Here is a 15,542-nt window from a genome sequence, read left to right as displayed (position 1 = left end):
GGCCGGAGGGAGGAGGGAGGGAGGAAAGACTTAATGAACATTTGCATTTCGTACCCTCGTTCATGAATCAACTGCATTCAAGGGGGAGGGGGCTCGGGGGGGCAAGGAAGGACTCACGGCGTGGTTAAAACACCCACGGACGGACCCCTGCGGCCGGGGCGCATCGGCTGGGCCCGCACCCACCGGTCCGCGGGGAAAAAGCAACCCCTGGTCCCCCGCTCTTCTCTTTGGACTTCTTTACCGGCCGAGAACGCGCAAGGCCATCTCCTCAAATCATCATTAAACTGCATTAAAACGCATCTAAAAGCTATGAATGGCAACCAACGGCCTTTTAGCGCCTGCCAATATTTTTTTTGTGTTAAACGCTGTCTTGATTTTATTGCTAACGCTGCCCACGGAGAATGCTGAAATGCACCAGGAATGGGGTTTTATTTAAGCCATAGCCATTTTTTGTAAATAACTTGAATTTATAGGCTAAAGGCCGAGATGCTTACCCGTTCGTCCGGGAGCATACAAAATAAAGTCGTTGCTCTGGAAGCAATGGGCGATTTTCTTTTCTGAGTATTTCGATACTCAGCACCATATTTTTTCCGTTTGCTTCAGAGGCCATCGCAGCTAGCGAGGGTTTTTAAGAGGGAGTATTTCTGAGCAAAAGGCGGCCGAAAAAGACATAGCTTTGCAGTTCTACTTATCATTCTTTTTTTTTTTTTTTTTTTTTTTTTTTTCGGAAATATGCTCCTGTCAAGGTTTATTTCCCATAGCAAACCACCTTTGCTACTGCCAAGAGCTCGAGGCGGGGATAGATTAAATACCGGATTATTCTCTTAGTGGGAAAAAATACAAAACATTCGCTGTACCCGTTCGCCCGCGTCAAAGACGTGAGGCCACATTCTGTCCATGGGAATTTCAAATCTGAGGGACCGAAGACGGCCAGAATTAGGTGATTATAAACCAACATATGCAGACACTGAGAATTAAAGTACATGTCGCTGAATCCCGCAAGAGTTACCTGAAGTGAAAGTGACCTAATATTTTTTGTCTTTAATTATGTTTTGCGTTTTACACTGGGAATGAAATACTGCTCTGACATTAACGTTTCAATAAATACGCTAAATATACAGTAATAACTTGCTCCCTCTGTCCCTTGCGTCCCTCTGCACATCCGGTAAAATGTTATACGTAACATTTTAATTTCTCGGGGAGCTGAGAAAATAGAGACCCTACTTTGTTTAGGTACGCTTTGTTTTTTAATTTTGTGTTTGTTTTCCTTTCAAATCCTTCTTCCGGCACATTTTTTTTTAACGTCTGCAAATAAAACTCCTCGCACATATAACTCTACACAGCAAGCCAGGCACAATAAGTTCCCCACCACCATTTTAAAACATTCTCGGTAACGCGGGGAATATAAATAATAATTATCTCCGAACCGCGTGCAGGGACGGACGTCGTGAAGTAATGTATCACGTTGCTTAATTATTTTCGTTGGTGATATATTTACTTGTAAAACATATTAGGGATGTATTTTAGGACGCTGGCGGCAGATTGGTGAGAGGGGAATATGTAATACAACAGCAATTTGTACTTGAAAATGTATGTGCCAACAGCTTTTGGACGGTAAATGAAGGTAATAAATAACACGAACACACACACACCTACACACCCGCTCCCCCCCCCCCCAACCCTCGCTGGCCGCATCTACCCGGCGGATGGATGGAGGGACGGGGGGCACGGAGGGCTGCGTGGGTGCAGCAGTGGGTAGGCAGAGATGCGGGAGGACCGAAGAGGGGGCACCCCAGCGCCGCCGACGGGGAATCTTTCGCCAGTGGGGAAATCGCAGGACAACCCCCGCTCCCCGCCCCCGTCTCGGTACCCAGAGCCACCGCACGGACGCGGGGCGGAGGGCTCCGCCGGGCACCGGCGCTCCCCGCAGCCCCGCTCCCTCGGGGTGCCCCGATGAGCAAGGCACGGAGCTCCTGGCCTTTACTCACCTGACCAAGCCACTCGTCCCCGGGGGCCGTTTGCCTAGCGGCGCCTGCAGCCGGGCCCGAGGAGGAGGCAGCGGGTCCGAGAGGAGCCGCTGGCCCGGCGGGACCGTGCGCCGAGCCGCCGGCGCGGACACCACGGGACCGGGTGTCCGGGGGAGGGTCACCCCGGCGGGGAGGGGGAGTCCCGCCGCCGGTACACAGCGGGCCTGATCCTGCTCCCCCGTCGGGGCTCTCCGCCTCCGCAGGACCGGGAAACACGACCCGCTCCTTCCGCTGAAGCCTGTGAGAGCCTGGACGCTGACTTACATGGTAGCAAGGGTCCGATCCAAAACGTTACCTTACTCCTGCCAGCGATCGCTCCCCTTTTTACCCTGTGAAATATATATGCGGCAGAGCTATTTGAACAGTAGTGGGAATTTAAATTCGCTAATCCACGGTCAGTCTAGAAATGTTTAGCAGATTTGGACGGTAGGTAGTTCAGTGTGAAAACATAATCTTCAAACGCTAGCTCCGACTAAAAGTTACCTTAAAAAAAAGAAAAAAAAAAAGCTGTTATTTTACTAATGTCGGCCATATTCTTGTTGTGCGTTTCTTTCAAGGCGCCCCTGAATTATATCGCTCTGGGGCACGGTTTGAAAATAGAAGATCCTGCCTAAGATACAAGGGACTCGAATCCTGCCTATCACCCTCATCTCCGACCTGCAATACATGTAATTTGCGGCGTGTCTCATGCAATAATTACACAGGTTGCGAAATATAACGGAATAAGTAGAATTATTCACTCGGAGCGAGAACAAGTGTAATTCACAAGTGATTTCTCCAGGCGATTTCGCGCCTTCTGGAAAAAGCGTTGCAATGAGAGGGAGGAAAAGCGCTTATCCGCTGCCTGCGACCGAGGCAGACCGGTAGGGATCTGCCCACGGACGGCAGGTACCGTCGGTGAGACACCGGCCCCCTTAGCCAGCCTGCAGCCCCCGACCTCCGCGCAGGGTGCAACAGGGAGAGGCGGCTGCCCGCGGCCCCGGCAGACCAGCACGGGATTTTGCTGCTTGCTCCAGCTCCGCTGAAAACCCCAGGCCGCGGGGCTGCTGCGGGGGTCGTGGATGGTACCGGCTCCCACCCGGCTCCTCTCGGCCGTGGGCAGCCCAAGGCCTTGCCCGCCGCGGACGCGTTATTGCCCCCTCGGGCAGCGTTGCGCCCGTGGATCTTTGCCCGTGGTCCCTCGCCCGGCGCCGCAGGCCACGGGCAGGCCGGGTCCTTGTCATAGGGGCTGTCCCCTGTCACCTCACAGGGGCACGCTGTCACCCCAAAGCACAGCCCGACCGCACGGCCTGGAAACCGGCTACCACTTATGCACCTCTCCCCGGCTATTTTCGCGGCGGGACGGGGGAAATCTGGCACAGAAACTCCCTGACCGGCCTCCGAGGGGATGCAGCTGGTGTTCCCACGCTCCGCGGCCGCGGATTACCCGCGGCCTGAAAAAAATAAAAAATAATCGCAGCGATCCGCGGCCCCGAGAGCTGCGAGCGGCGGGCGGATAACGCGTCCGCACACCGCGGGAAGGCTCAAATCCCGCACGGAGCGCAAAGCCTCCGACACACCAGCCTCCTGGAAAACAGATCCCGCTCCTGCAGGTACTTTTCATGTAAGTTATGGCACGAATGCGCTACGGTCAGATCTGAGCGGCGGAAAGGGCTCTGCGCTGATCCCTGCAGAGGTGGGTCCTTTTGAATTTCAGAAATGTAAGGCAAGAAGCGCACGGTTAGCGCGGTATATGATACCCTCTAAATGTACCGTAAAGGTCCCCCAATCGCTCTAATTAGAGCTGCAGACCACCGCAGGAGACAGGCGGCGAAAGCAAATCTCTCTTTGTGCCCAACCGAACTCTTCCGCCGCTCACAACACCGGCCGCCCGGCGGCTCCTCGCACTGCACGACCATCCTCCGGCCGGGCACCGGCATCCTCCCGGCCGATTGTCACCCCTCCGAGCCGCGGCCTCGCCAGTCTCCCGCCACCTCCAGAGAGAGATCAGGGGAGCACAACCTGCTGCGCGCTCCGCCTTGCCGGTCCAGGACATATTATAGATACGGATAGATAAGGCTATGCGGCGGTCCCCGCGCGTGAGGGGAGGATGCGGGGAGGATGCTGCGCGGGTGCGTGCAGCGACGCGGCCAGGTGCGGGCGGGGCGCGGCGGCGGCCACCAGGTGGCGCTGTCGGCCCGCGGATGCCGCGGCGCGGCGAGCTGTCAAAAGTCAAGGTCACAAATCGGCTCTTTTTTTTGTTGTTTTTTTTTTTTTTTTTTCTTTTTTTCCCCTTCAAGGTCAAGGTTTCAGGCCTTCCCCGTCCTGTCATCGCCACGCAGCTCTCCCCCCTCCCTCCCCCCCCACGCCCCCTTCCCGCCGAAGCATGGCCGGGCCGGGCAGCGTCCCCCCGTCCCAGGGGCCGGCCGCCGGACTCCATTTGCCGGCCAAGGCTGCAGCGTTGCACCGGTATCATCCTGCTCTTCCTCCCCCTGGTCCCCAGCCCCGCTGCAAAACCACTGTTCAACATTACTTAAACATTAAGCGTTTAGGAACTCTGGTTGTCAGGCGTGCCTGCCCCCAGAGAAATTCTGCCCGTCCAGAAAAATAACCCCACCATATATACATAAGCTACATGATGGAAGACAACAGTATTACAATTACAAGACAGATACACTATATTTTTTTTCTTACGAAATGCACGTAGGTATCGAAAAATAAAGAGCATTTCTTTCATGTTTTGTTACAGTGACTATTTTATTAACAGTATTAATACTACTATACCTATCTACACGTCTTGGGTTTTCATTTTTCAGTAGAAATATAAAAAAAAAATGAGGGTGCACAAGTACATTTTCACAGTGCGCTGATTTTTTTTTTTATTTACAAGATAGCTTCTTATAGTGAACAAAAACAAAATAATGTGCTGGTTGAAATAACTGATTGGATTAAAAGGTGCTGTAAAAAGAATCCCTAAACGTTCTACTGCGGCCTCATAACAGACAATAAACAAGGAGAAAAGACTAATTAGTTATAGATCAAAATATAGATTATATAAATCAAAATACTTCTGGGGAAAAATGTATTTCAGTTCAAAGTTCTTGGATATTTTTTTCCACGAAGTTTTTGTTTTTTGTTTTTTGGTTTTTTTTTTTGGTATTGTAAAGAAATGCCAATGTTCACGTTTTTTGTATCCACCCAGAGTCAATATTTTAAAATTTCCGGGGACTTAGAATATTAATTCTTGAAGATTATTTGAGCTTAAAAATAGGCAGAGTCCTTTAACAAGTATCTATTGTACGGTCTGCAGGAGAAAAAATAAACAACAACCCCCCCCCCCTTCAGATGACAAATCATCTTTTGAAAATAAAAAATAAAACCAAAAGGCATCTCCAAGCAAATATTTTCATTTCTACCCCCACTAGTTTGCGATGTTTTAAATTTGCTATCAAGATAGTTCCTCCACAGAGCTTCCTTCATTACTGGTGTCTCTGAAATCCTTATTCAGTACCTTCGAGGTTTATTATTACTTTTTGACATTAAACGCATTGCTTAAAAACATACAGTAATTGTACATTTTTTTTTCACTATGGTTTACCTGAGCAGTCATTCAACATACAGTTTGGATTGCAATGGAAGAAAACCAGCTTATGTGTCCGCATCGACCTCCTCACGTTAACCAGCTCTCGCATCGTGGCCACGAAAAGTCTTCTCAAATAGTAAGGTCGTAGAAGTACTTACAACTTTCTCAGAAAACGGTGTGTCTCAATTGAAAGTGTATCTCTCGGGGCTGGGCGTGTGGGCTTTACAGTCTGTCAGTGATACTGGCTGGCTGCTTGGGATTTCAGGACAACTGTCAGTTTTAACCATTTTGCTACAGCAATATTTAAAAAAAAAAAAAAAAAAAGCTATAACTCCAAAGATACAGATCTCTTGTTCTGAAAAAAGAGGTTCATTGTCTTTTCTCTTTTTAATTATTATTAATAATTATTTTAATCTGAACACGAAAAAAAAGTTCTGAAACTTTTGAGTTGCTGCTTCTCCATTTTTAATCCATTAACTGGTAGTCTTCAATTTGTTGATCACTTTTTTCTCTTTGACCCTTCTGTTTTGGAACCAGATTGTGACCTGTCTCTCTGACAGATTTGTAGTTGCCGATATCCTCCTCCGTTTGTCTTTGGTTATGAATTTATTTGTAGCATATTCCCTTTCGAGTTCTTTTAACTGGACCTTTGTGTAAGGCACTCGTTTCTTTCTCCCACGCCTGTACGAGTTCGCATCGGAGGGATGCGAAACGACGTCTGGAACAGAAAAAACCATGCAGGCAAGCGTTAGAAAATCGCTCGAACCGCTTAGGACATCTTCAAGTGGTACAAGGGTTAGAGTTACAGCTCACTCCTCCGCCTGCCCCGCTCCAGTTTAGCTACTAAAACCCGGCTCAGCATTTGGGATTCCTCTCTCCTGGCCGCCGCAGACAGCTTTTAGGCAGGGAAAGGCTCGCTTCTGTCAGGCAGACAAATAATAATAACAAACGCCACGGAGCCCGGCGAGGGACTCCGGGAAGGATCGCGCCGGGCTGCAGGGATTTAGCCAGCCTGCGTGCTGCAGAGATTATGGAAAATAACACCGCAGACCTTCCCGCGGCCCTTTTCAGCTGTTTCCTCTCCCGGTTGCCGGCGGCGGGGCCGGGCGGGCGAGGCGGGATGCGCCGTGCGCCGGCGGGGGGCAGGGGGCGGCACCGGGGCCGCTGCGGCGGGGCCGGGGCATGTGCGGACCGGGGCGGGATGGGGCCGGGGAGCGCAGGCTGGGCGGGGAAGGGTCAGCCCGGGGGTGATCCCGGAGCCCTGCCGGCGGGATACCCGGGAGGGGCGAGCGGGGGAGGAGGGGGTGGTGGGGGATGGGGGGAACAGGGGGAGCCATGCAGGTGTATTACCCGGGAGGGTGGATTTCCAGAGGTGAGGCGGCTGGCTCTGCTCCTTAGGGCAGTACACTTGCCCGTTCCACCCATTGGTGATGGCCCAAGGCTGGTAGCTGTCCATGGGGAGCAGGGGGTCGTGGCGCGGCTCGCCGGGGCCGCCGATGGCGGGCACCACCGGCATATCCAGATAGCCGGGCACCGGCTGGTAGGGCCCGGCGGCGTAGCCCTGGTAGAAGGCGAACTCCTTGGCCCGCGACGTGAACTCCTCGCCGGAGACGGAGGTGTCCATGTACTTGTCGGCGAAGGTGGAGGCGGGCTGGGCGCAGGACTTGATGGCGTTGTGGTGGGTCATGCGGCAGGGGTAGTAGCCGCTGCCGAAGTAGCCGTAGGGCAGCGCGGCGCCGGAGGAGCTCTGCACGGCGGCCGAGCAGGGGCTGCACTGCTTGACAGCGGGCTCGGCCATGCCGGCGGCGGGGGCCTCGCTGGAGGTGTAGGCGGCGGCGCTGGGGGCGGCCAGGGGCGCGGGGTGAGCCATCAGGTTGCGGCAGGGGTTGGCCGCCGCCGCCGCCGCGAAGTTGCTGCCGGCGTGAAACCCGTCCATGTTCTTATTGATCTCATCCAGGCTGTTGTCGTAGAGGAACATGACGGGCTCGATCCAGCGGGGGTGGAGGAGCACGGAGGCTGTCATAGCCCGCTCCGCATTGAGACTAGTGGCTCTTTTTTAAAAGCCCCAAAGACTGAAAAAAGAGATACTCAATCTCCGGGACTTGACCAAGGCTGACGCGCCAGTGTCGCGCCAGGCCGGCCCTCATTGGGCCGCCCGCCCCCACGTGATATGCAAAGCAGCTGATAAACATCTGAAGAAATAAAGTGGAGATAATTAAATAGCGCAATAACCACGCGGGGCCGGGTCCCGGCACGGGGGCGCGGGCACGGGCGCGGGCACGGCGCGGTCCTGCCGCCGCCGCGCCGGGAGCGGGCGCGGCGGGGGGGGCCGAGGGGGGGCCCCGTCCGTCCGTCCGCCCTCCCTCCCTCCTTCCCTTCCTCCCTCCTCCCTCCTTCCTCCCTCCGGCCCTCCCTCCCCTCGCCACCGAGGCGTGAGCATTTTGGCCCCGTTGTTGCCGCAGCGCGTTCCCCGAGGTGCGGGGCTCCCCCCTCGGACACCCCCCGCCTGATTTCTCCCCTTGCGCCGCTTTCCTCCGGCCCTCCCCGCCCCGAGCGCCGTGGAAGCCCCGGAGGCCTCCCCTCATCTCCGGGAGGGGGTGGGGTGGGGGAGGAATGAGCCGCACCCCATCGACCCCCTTCCTCCCCCCGGCCTGAACCGCCGCCTTTCCCCGGGGAGCACCGGCGGGGCGCCGGCCGGACGGTGCGGGGAGCCCGCAGCAAGCTGCAACCGGGCCAGATAAGGCTCTCGAAGTGGAGCCTCCCGGGGTCCTTTCTGGGTGTTTTCCTCCTTCCTTCCCGCCCGTCGAAAGCCCAAGACCCATCTCGCTCCTCTCGCCACAAGCCTCAGAAGTCAGATAAGAGGACCAGACCAGGAAATCCCGATTTTATTTATTATTATTATTATTATTATTATTATTATTATTATTATTATTATTATTATTATTATTATTATTATTATTCTCTTTTAGGATGGGGTCGGGGAGCGGGAGGGTTAACTGGGTCTCCATCGTGATTCCGCTGTATTATTTGTCGCTGTAATAATAAAAACCAGGGCCTACAATTCGGCTTGAATCTTCTTTGGCTGTAAAATATCACGTCGGCTTCTATAGTGTGCGCACGGGCCCACGGTGCTTTTTTGTGCTGGGAAAAAATGGTTTATTGGCTGAAAAAGGTTTTTTTTGAAGGTCGTACCGCTCTGCAAGCCAAAGCTACAAAAAAACCAATTACATTGCCTTTTCATGATAAATGTTAGAATTTTTCATAGGGCGAAATAATTTCCATTTTCCATATTCGCCGCACTTCCCACCGGGGCTGATGCTTTTCCCCTCAGCATTCAGTTATTCGCGCACAACCTTGAACTCAAAACGCTCCATCACTGAGCTATCAATAAACTTGACCTAAAGGAGCGTTCATCGCATCGTTAACAGCTCGCAGCCCTCACTCGTGTGGACAAAACAGCCCCAAATACTTCCATCCTGAAAACTAATTTTTTTTTTTCCTTTTTTTTTGCAATTGCATGTTGCTTTGTTTTGCGCCTGACAGCTCGGCGTATTTATTATCCTATTGTGCTTCCCATTGACGTTGTAGCATTGTTTTGCCCTCATGGCTACAAGCGCAGAGCGGTCCCGGGACGTACATTGTTACCGAACAGGCTTTTCCTTGCCTAGCTCAGAGCTGCCAGCCATGAGAAATAGCCCTTTGGCGCCCAAGGATTTTTTTCAAGGTGCTTTTTTCCGTGCGATGAGTTGGGATACCTGAAGTCGCTGTCATTCCCCTGCTAATTTGGCAGCATTTTAGCCGCTTTTTTTCTTCATTGTAGCCAATAAAGAGTTCACATTTTGATTTCGCATACTCTTTTCCGCATTCTTCCTCATGGCCAAAAGCAAATATTTATTCCCCGCATATTTTTCCTTTTCTTTCAGGCTCCAGTTTTGAAACCTGTGGATTCCCCCGGCCAAACATTGCTTGGCTGGCACGAATTGGGTCGGTTTGTTTCCCTCTGTTTTCTCGAGGCTCCTTCTGAAAATCGCGTTGCAGCGGGACGAAAGAGTAGGGGGGGGGGTGGAGAAGGGGGAAGGGAAGGCAGCTCTATGGGGCAGCGCTGTTTTACATACGGGTTAGACACGGCTAGAGGCCAAGGTCAAGTTGAAAGTTGCAGTCTAGCCAATGTGAGAACTGTCATTCACAGCCCGAAGATCTGTCTGATTTGTTAAAAAGCGGGTAGCCATGAGAACACTAATCTCCCCAGATCGTCTCTCACCCCCCAGCCCGCCCCCCTCTCCAAACTCTCCTTTCCCTCAGCCGCGGAGCGTTTCTCGCCTATCTGCCTCTACTTTTCAAGTCCCTTTCCATAAGGAGGGAGAAGCCATGTGAAACCGTAGCTTTCAGCCCCGGTGCAAACTGTACAAGTGGTGGAGGGTTGGGGGGGAGGAGAGCGAAGGGGGGGGACATCCGGTCTGCTGGGTTTTGGTGGTTGTTTTTTTGTTTTGTTTACCCACTTGGGGCTCTTCCAGCCCTGTGTGCGAAAGGGAGAAGGAAGATGGGATTGAAGAGCTCTCTTTTCTCCCCTTCACTGCATGTCTCCCTCCGTCTAGAGCTCTATTTAATCACGGGGGAAGAGGGCCGTGCTTTCCACCGCTGATAAGAGCGGTGATACAACTGTCCCCTTCCCCTGTTTGCCATGACGTGGGTGGGAGTCAGGGAACGGCACCGTTTCCTCAAAACAGGCAAAATAGCATCTGCAGGGTGCGTACGCAGCACCAGAAAAAATAGTTATTGTCGGACTCAGGAGTTTACGCCTTTGTTTTGCTTTCCGAATTTGACTTATTTTTAATAAATTATTGACACCGAGAGAGGAGAAAAGCCTCGTCAACTATTTTAATTCCCCCCCACACACACCCACACACCGATACCCAGTTTTCATTCCCCAGCTATAATTCCTTCCTGCTTTAATGGGTATCTGCCATTACATATTAGAAAGGAACCGTGAGGGCTGAAGGCATCGAGCAGAACAGATGTTCTTCGAAAATCATGGACCCTGTAATGAACACCAGGGATAAAAATATGCCCGAGCCTATCCCCCCGCCTTGAACTTATACCATTCCCTACCAATTGCAGAAGAGCTTTTATTTTTCGCAATGTAAGTCTTGGGATGCGCTGGATAAATTAACCAAAACTAAGAAAGGGTTTACTCGAAGCTACTGATTTATTTGCCCATGCTCTACAAACGCTTCATTTTTGAAAATTAACTTGATAATTGAATGTTTCCGTACGTGCAACGGACAGACCAATCGAAGCTTCTTCCAATTTTTTTTGCCCTTTTTCGTGCGAAATAAAGTTGGGATACAGCAAATACAAGCTTATGACAGAGCCTCAGCTTTTTCTAAGAGATTTGATGCAAACCTTCGAACTGCTTTGTATTACATAGCGTGTAAAACATCTTGGAGAGAAATACATGTGCTAAATCGTTTCCTCTAAAACGAGTATTAATTCCTCAGGGAGCAAGAGGATGAACAACCATGATCAGTAGGAGGATTTTAAAAGGTGCTGAATCCTTTCAGGCAATTTCTAACTGGTTTTGCTATTCGGCGGCAGTCACCCCTCGCAGTGCACGGCCATGCCCATCTCATGTATTACAAAATCCTTTGGTGGCATTTTCTTCCCTTGGCTGCACTGAGAGTGGTCAGCTATACTTCGCAGGTGTAAATAAAGGCAGAATTTGGCCCCTACAAGTGTTTTGAACCAAGTCACTGTGTGCTCCTGACGCCATGAAGCCAAAGATAGTCGTGCCACAGTGAGCACTGAGGGACTTTGGCCTTAAACGAGAAAATATGAATTATTCGTAATTCTCCCCATGGGACAGGAATACGACCATTCATTTTTCTAAAGAGGCCTTAAAATTTCTCTTTTCTTAGAGAAACCAAAAGTCCTTTCAGCCGAATGTCAGGATTTGCAAACACGGAGTTTGTCGGCAGAGTATCTAGAAGGCTTTTTTTTCCCCAAGCCAGCCTTTGTGTGATAACACACTCACCCACCCTCCGGAGCCCTGCCGCGGGAATGCCCGACTCAGGGCAACTCTGATTCCTTGTAGGATAATCACAATCGTACGAACACGGAAGAAAAACTGCCGCCCAAGGAAATCCATTCTTACTTTTCCATCCACTGCTTAGAGCTAATTAATGAGCATGAAGAGAAAAAAAAATAATAATCGTGGGTGATTGTTGAAAATATATGTTTGTCACAGAGTTAAATCCCTCTAAACCCGCTAAGAGATCTCAGCTGATAATGGAGGGGCTAGAGGGTGATCTTAGTTACTAATAATAATCTCCGTCCTTCAGAGCCCAGGAGTCTTGGAAGACGCAGGAGTAAAGTGATAGCAGGAGCAAGAGCCTTAATCGAATTTGATTTTCATGAGCAAATGAAATTTACCTGCCAGAAGGTTATTTTGGAGCAGTACTGTCACCGCAGTTTTCTTCCACAATCTCTAAAGCATCAAGGATTGAGATAAACATTCCTGAGTCCGTTTTAAAGACACTTTGTATTTCAGGATATTCATGTGTTTCTAATGGAAGTAAGCAGCTTTACGAGCAGGGTTCGCAGGACATCTTAACTCTCTCCCTCCCACTGCGTGTTGGGGGGCGCTGAGATAATTACAAAATAAGAAGAATTTGTAAAAGCAAATGCAGAGGGGGGAAAGTCCGAGAAGATTTGCGAAGAGCTTAATGCTGCATTTCTCTCAGGTATAAAAGTCGTCCTAAAAATCCTCAGGCGCACACTAGATACGAACCTACCTATTTCAATTCCCCCAAACTTTCAAACTGCCACCTCCTATAAATAAGGTGCACTCGAAAATAATGTAATTGCTTTCACCCGGAGTGTGGGACACGGAATAATCTTTATGGAGAAAGGTCTCAGAAGATTCAGAAGATCGCTTCACTCTGTGTTGGTTTTTCTTTTTTTTTTTTTTTTTTTTTTTCTTCTGTTTCTGCTCTAGAAAACACGCTGGAGGTATTTCATGTGGTTAAAGTGAAAATGGGAATGATCCTGATTTCTGTCTCACGAACAAGGTCTCTTTTCTGTTTTGTTTTACATTTTTTTCCTGTAATATTTTCACAAGCGTATTTCCAGGGGGGTGCGATAGTTTTCTGTTTATATTTGGCGGGTGAAAGGAACAGAAGTCTGGCGTTACGTGTTGGTAGTCAGCAGAAAATACTTTACTTAAACTGTCGTGTAAATGCAGCGATGAAGAGAGAAGCCCTTGCAGGAGCTCTGTCAGCCGCAGGCTGCTTGAACGCAGTGATAAAGTTCCCCCCTACAATTTCAATTAATTTTGCCATGCAAACTGAGACGGATTTCTTCGCAATCAGCCCTGCTCGCTCGCACAAAGGGAGCCGAGAACGTTTTTATTTTACTCTTAGTAAATTCTGATAAGTAAGGAGGCCAGGCTGGCCGTGCAGATATCCACTGCAGTGATTTACAGGTCGGTTCCATCTTTAGCTAAAATTGTTCTAGCATGAACGTGTAGTAGCAACAGATAACAAAATGATACTCAAGTTAAGCTTCCTTGATTTTGTTGGGCTTATCCTCCGATTTTCAGGATTTAGCGTTTTGAGGGTAAATGAATTTCTTCCCTTATCTACCAGTAGGTCAAAATTTTTTTGGGGAAAAAAAAAAAAGAAAACAGAAAATAAAGGAAGGGTATGGTGAACTGCAATAGCATATCCTCTCTATTTCTGCTGGGAGCTTGTAATAATTGCTACCACATGATCACATGGTGTATTGTTGCAGCCTGATTACAATTAAATTTATCCCTCCACCTTTTTCATTAGGGGAAGAAAAAAAAAAGAAAAAAGTTCTTCCTGAGCTTCGGGCCCACTTTGTGCTGTTTTATTTCCCTTTGAAAAGCTGTCGGAGAGAAGCCGAAGTCGCTCTTTCCTTTACAATGAGACAGAAAGCATTTCCACAAAGCCCTTCTCACCATAACATTCCTGTAGTAGCGTGCCATTTACACAGTGTCCGACCAGGAGGGCTCAGGGACAGGAGTGGACGCTGCTGCTCTCTGCAAGAAGTTGCAGGGTCGTTATTTTTTAATTTTTTTTTAATTTTTTTTTTCATGCTGAGTCCAAAGCCGTATCTTCACCTAGGGAAACAATAAGGCTCTCGGTGTTAAAGACGCCTGTGCGCGGTATCTAGAGAAAGAAAGGGGGGAGAGAGAGAGGAAAAAAAAATTCATACAGGAAACATTGGACATGTTTGCCTTTACTGGAAGACAGCTGTTTGAGTACATTCTCCAAGAGGGTTTTTTTGGTTCCCTTTTCAGAAGTGGTTTTAGTGATTAAAACATTGACTTGATGGAGGCAGTTTATCTCTAATGTCTATGTCTGTCTAACAGCTCTTTTTCCTCACTTTTCCAGCCCTTTGCTTAGATGAGACTGCACATACCCGGGTCTCTAATCGCCGCTGTCTTAAGAAATATCTTACAAGACAGGGAGACTCACCGGACAGACGGGAGGGGAGGGTTGGCCTCACGGGACAGTCTAGCTGGAAGTTACCTGAGCCACGAGTGAAGGAGGTCTTCCCCGCAGGGAGGAAAAGAAAATATATTTAAAAAAAAAATACCCCAAACAGAAAATAAACCCAAAGTATGCTGCATCTGGCAAAGCCCTGCACCTCTGTCAAAGGTGGTGGAGAGGGGGGCAGGAGTGGGAGAAGCCCCGTGGGTGCTGTGCCATGCCCGCGGGCTCCTCCCGCAGGCTGGGCGGATGCGGGGCTTCCGCGGCGCTCCCGCGCGCCGCCGCCGGGCAGGGCGCTGGGCTACCGGCCCGCAGGCTGGGGCTGGGCCTTCCGCACCCGCCCGGCGCTGGCGCGCGGGTCGGCAGCCCCCCCGAAACACACCTGTGCCGGGCCACCCGGCCGAGCTGCCGGCTCCTACCCGCGGGTCCCGCCTCGGGACCTTCCCACAGCTCCTTTCAGCCCCCGGGCACGGACGGGGCTCCGTTTTGGGGTGGTTTTCTTTCCCTTGGCCCATTTCATCCGACGCTGTCAGCTCCGCGGGCGCGGAGGGGGGCTTTTGCCGGCAGCGGGTGAGAAGGGAGGTGCATGGCCGTGGGGAAGAGCGCGCCCACGCAGGCAGCAAGCGCGCACACCTGAAACGAGTCCCGTGTCCCCTCATCCTGGCTGGTGGGGGTTTGTGTGACCACACACGTGCCGCCTTGCGACACGTTATGTTCGCCCCTCCGCTGAGAGCCGTGCCGGAGGGAGAAGGAGAGCGGGGAACCCCTTGGTCCTAACGGTCCCCTCCCACCCCCAGGCGCGTCCCACCTCGGGGTCGGCAAGAGCCTTCTTCTCGCGTGGGTGGGACCCCGCAGGGACAGCCCTGGGGATACGCTCCACGAGATGTAACGCACCATCTGCACGGATCTGCGATCAGTTTCGGGCAGAAAGAGACAGCTGGCTTCTGCTGAGTCCCCAGCGCTGCTTAAATGCCCTCCGTCCATGTCGTGGGTGCTCCCAGTACCAACCACCTCCCAGCAGAAAGCTACTTGATACCGCGATCTGATTCCATGTTCTCCAATTAGCTTTACATTTCACCAAGCACATGCATTTCTGTTAAAAGTTTATTTGATTCTTAAAAAAAACCAACACCAAACAGTAAACCCGGGCTTTAGAAATTGCTTTCTAGCGCCTCGAGTACGTTTCTCAGGTATATATAATACGTGCTGTCTTTAATAACAAGAGACATTTACTGCTCTTCATGTTAGATGGAACTAATGTCTTTCTATCCATACCGTGAACACATTCTCTAAATAGGAATTATACAGTATTTTGCTTTAAACATAACACCAGCCAAATGCAGACTAGCTGATAACTTGCATCTCTGGGCAAGTATATTACTCCCTTTATTTTTGCTGAATCATGAATTTTCCCAAAGCTTATTGTATTTTATGTCTTCT

At 50.6% G+C, this 15,542-nt stretch overlaps 1 protein-coding gene across 1 annotated transcript; it reads right to left on the bottom strand.

The window, feature by feature from the left end:
- Positions 1–6,062: 6,062 nt before the first annotated feature.
- On the bottom strand, positions 6,063–7,612 carry HOXA13 (homeobox A13). The gene is made up of 2 exons (XM_054192442.1): positions 6,940–7,612; positions 6,063–6,307 (listed from the first exon to the last, which is right to left on the bottom strand). The coding sequence occupies exons 1-2, from the start codon at positions 7,610–7,612 to the stop codon at positions 6,063–6,065; spliced, it is 918 nt and encodes a 305-aa protein (XP_054048417.1).
- Between the last annotated feature and the right edge of the window lie 7,930 nt (positions 7,613–15,542).

This window comes from Rissa tridactyla, chromosome 2, assembly GCF_028500815.1.
Source record: "Rissa tridactyla isolate bRisTri1 chromosome 2, bRisTri1.patW.cur.20221130, whole genome shotgun sequence".
Taxonomy (NCBI): domain Eukaryota; kingdom Metazoa; phylum Chordata; class Aves; order Charadriiformes; family Laridae; genus Rissa; species Rissa tridactyla.
Note: the sequence above shows the minus strand (reverse complement) of the source record. Positions and strands in the feature narration are given on the sequence as shown.

What these genes read in the sequence shown, in the direction of transcription:
- HOXA13 (XM_054192442.1), bottom strand. Translation starts at nt 7,612, where the DNA reads ATGACAGCCTCCGTGCTCCTCCACCCCCGCTGGATCGAGCCCGTCATG. An exon ending in CTGGAAATCCACCCTCCCGG is followed by an intron (nt 6,308 to 6,939) that starts GTAATACACCTG and finishes TTTCTGTTCCAG; the next exon opens with ACGTCGTTTCGCATCCCTCC.